This window comes from Brassica napus, chromosome C3 (assembly GCF_020379485.1).
Source record: "Brassica napus cultivar Da-Ae chromosome C3, Da-Ae, whole genome shotgun sequence".
Lineage (NCBI taxonomy): Eukaryota > Viridiplantae > Streptophyta > Magnoliopsida > Brassicales > Brassicaceae > Brassica > Brassica napus.
In genome coordinates, this window is record NC_063446.1 from 41553671 (window position 1) to 41556096 (window position 2426).

The 2426-nt window shown below is 46.0% G+C and overlaps 1 protein-coding gene across 1 annotated transcript; it reads left to right on the forward strand.

Moving 5' to 3' along the window:
- Positions 1-457: 457 nt before the first annotated feature.
- Positions 458-2426, forward strand: LOC106347203 (xyloglucan galactosyltransferase XLT2). Its single transcript, XM_048751613.1, has one exon. It carries the CDS (start codon positions 698-700, stop codon positions 2282-2284), a length of 1587 nt encoding a protein of 528 aa, XP_048607570.1. The 5' UTR covers positions 458-697; the 3' UTR covers positions 2285-2426.

The following is a 2426-nucleotide window of genomic DNA, read 5'->3' on the forward strand; positions in this document are numbered from 1 at the left end:
CAGGACCTCCATCTTCTAAAACTTTTAGTAGTATCACCCAAAATTTTAATTTGTTTCATTTAGACCCAATCTGACAAGAAAATTGACATCTTTATACATCTATCTATTCTTACCAAAATCATGGAGCTTAACACAATGGTCTACTGCGCAAACAGCAGAATTTATGTTCTGCAAATGTCAATGGTTATTTGTGACAATTAAATCATGTTTTGTAGTCGTTAAGTTAATGATATATTTCAATATTTAGCAATAAAATTTCAAACATCAAATTGTTAGATTGACGATTCTAATTACCAGATCTGCGTAACAATAATGATTTGATCGAGAATGACTAATGGAAACAAAATTCATTATTATTACACTTATCTTTCAACGATGTAGGGAGAGTTGACAAACTCGTGAAAGTTTTGAGAGAAAATCGTGAACCGTGAGATAGTTTGGTAGCAGCCGAAGCGAATTAAATATAGTTTCCATTTGTATATTACAGAACATTTAAAAAAGGTAAAAGAAACAGAATCTCCTTGTTTCTCGAGCAATCTTAAAACTCTTCTCTCTACTTAGCTTTACGCCATCAACGAGAACCACATAAAGAACGTCTCTCCTTTCCCGGAGATTTTAGCTCCGTCCTCGCAACGTATCCAATATTTCCGGCGACGGAATCTCTCCTATCCCCTTTCTTCCCTCTTAATTGATAACTATGCTCCCCGTCTCAAATCCAACCAGTCCTGAACGCCTCCTCAAGAAATCGAGAACACCAGACAAAACCACCACCGACACTGATCAGAAAATCTCCTTCAACTCTGTCGGAAACTCGTCCGCTAACCGCTCTGCCTCCATCGCCGCCTCCCGGAGCCACTGTACATGGCTCATCCTCTCTCTCCTCTGTCTCCAGCTCCTCCTCTTCCTCACTCTCCGCTCCATCGCTTTCCCCAGCCGTCGCTCCCCTGGAAACTTCCCTTCCCCCGCCGTCTCCGTCTCCGTCTCCTCCATCGAGTCTCTCTTCACCTCCGATGAGCCTCTCTTAACTTCCGACGAGTCTCTACCCACCCGAACCCGCTCCGAACCCGACGACTCCGGGCGATGCGAAAGGGGTCGGGTATTCGTCTACGACATGCCGAAGATCTTCAACGAAGTGATCCTGCAAGAGTGCGACAATCTCAACCCGTGGAGCTCTCGCTGCGACGCGCTTTCCAACGACGGCTTCGGCAAAGAAGCGACGTCGTTGAAAGGCGTGATCCCTGACGATTTGGTTCCTTCATGGTTCTGGACTGATCAGTTCGTCTCCGAGATCATCTTCCACAACCGGATCCTCAACCACCGTTGCCGGACTTATGATCCGGAGTCCGCGACGGCGTTCTACATCCCGTTCTACGCTGGACTCGCTGTCGGTCAATATTTATGGTCTAATTACGCGGCGGCTGATCGTGACCGTCATTGTAAGATGATGACTGAGTGGGTCAGGGAACAACCTTACTGGAATAGATCCAACGGATGGGATCATTTCATTACCATGGGTCGCATCACATGGGATTTTCGCAGAACCAAAGACGAAGATTGGGGATCTAACTGTATCTACATCCCGGGAATGCGTAACATCACGCGCCTTCTCATTGAGCGCAACTCTTGGGACCATTTCGACGTCGGTGTACCGTACCCCACCGGATTCCACCCTCGATCGGACTCCGACGTCGTGAAATGGCAGGATTTCGTCAGGAATCGCCGTCGCGAGACGCTGTTCTGTTTCGCCGGAGCACCACGCGCCGGGATTCAGAACGATTTTAGAGGATTGCTTCTCGATCACTGCAAGGAGTCGCAAGGAGCTTGCCGAACGGTGGATTGCACCGGAGGAAAATGCTCGAATGGCTCGTCGGCGATCTTGGAGACGTTTCTCGGCTCTGATTTTTGCCTTCAGCCACGTGGAGATAGCTTCACGCGCCGCTCGATTTTCGATTGCATGTTAGCCGGTTCTATTCCGGTTTTCTTTTGGCGTAGAACCGCTTACATGCAGTATCAGTGGTTTTTACCGAACGAACCGGGTAGTTACTCGGTTTACATAGACCGGAATGAGGTGAAAAACGGGACGACGTCTATAAAGGAAGTGTTGGAACGGTTCAGCAAAGAAGATGTGCGGAGAATGCGGGAAAAAGTGATCGAGTTGATACCGAATTTGGTGTACGCAAAGTCTCTGAATGGATTAGAGACTTTCAAAGATGCTTTCGATGTGGCCTTAGATGGAGTATTTAGGAGATTCAAGGAGCAAGAGAATTGGTACAAATGGAGATGATGATGATGAGGGAGATGGTTCGATAAATGATTATTTATTTATTAAATAAGAGTTTTTTTGGAAAATTTAGCTCCAGCAAGGTTTTATGATTACACTGTAAATTTATGATTTTTATCTGAGAGATGAATAAGTTGGTTGGTTA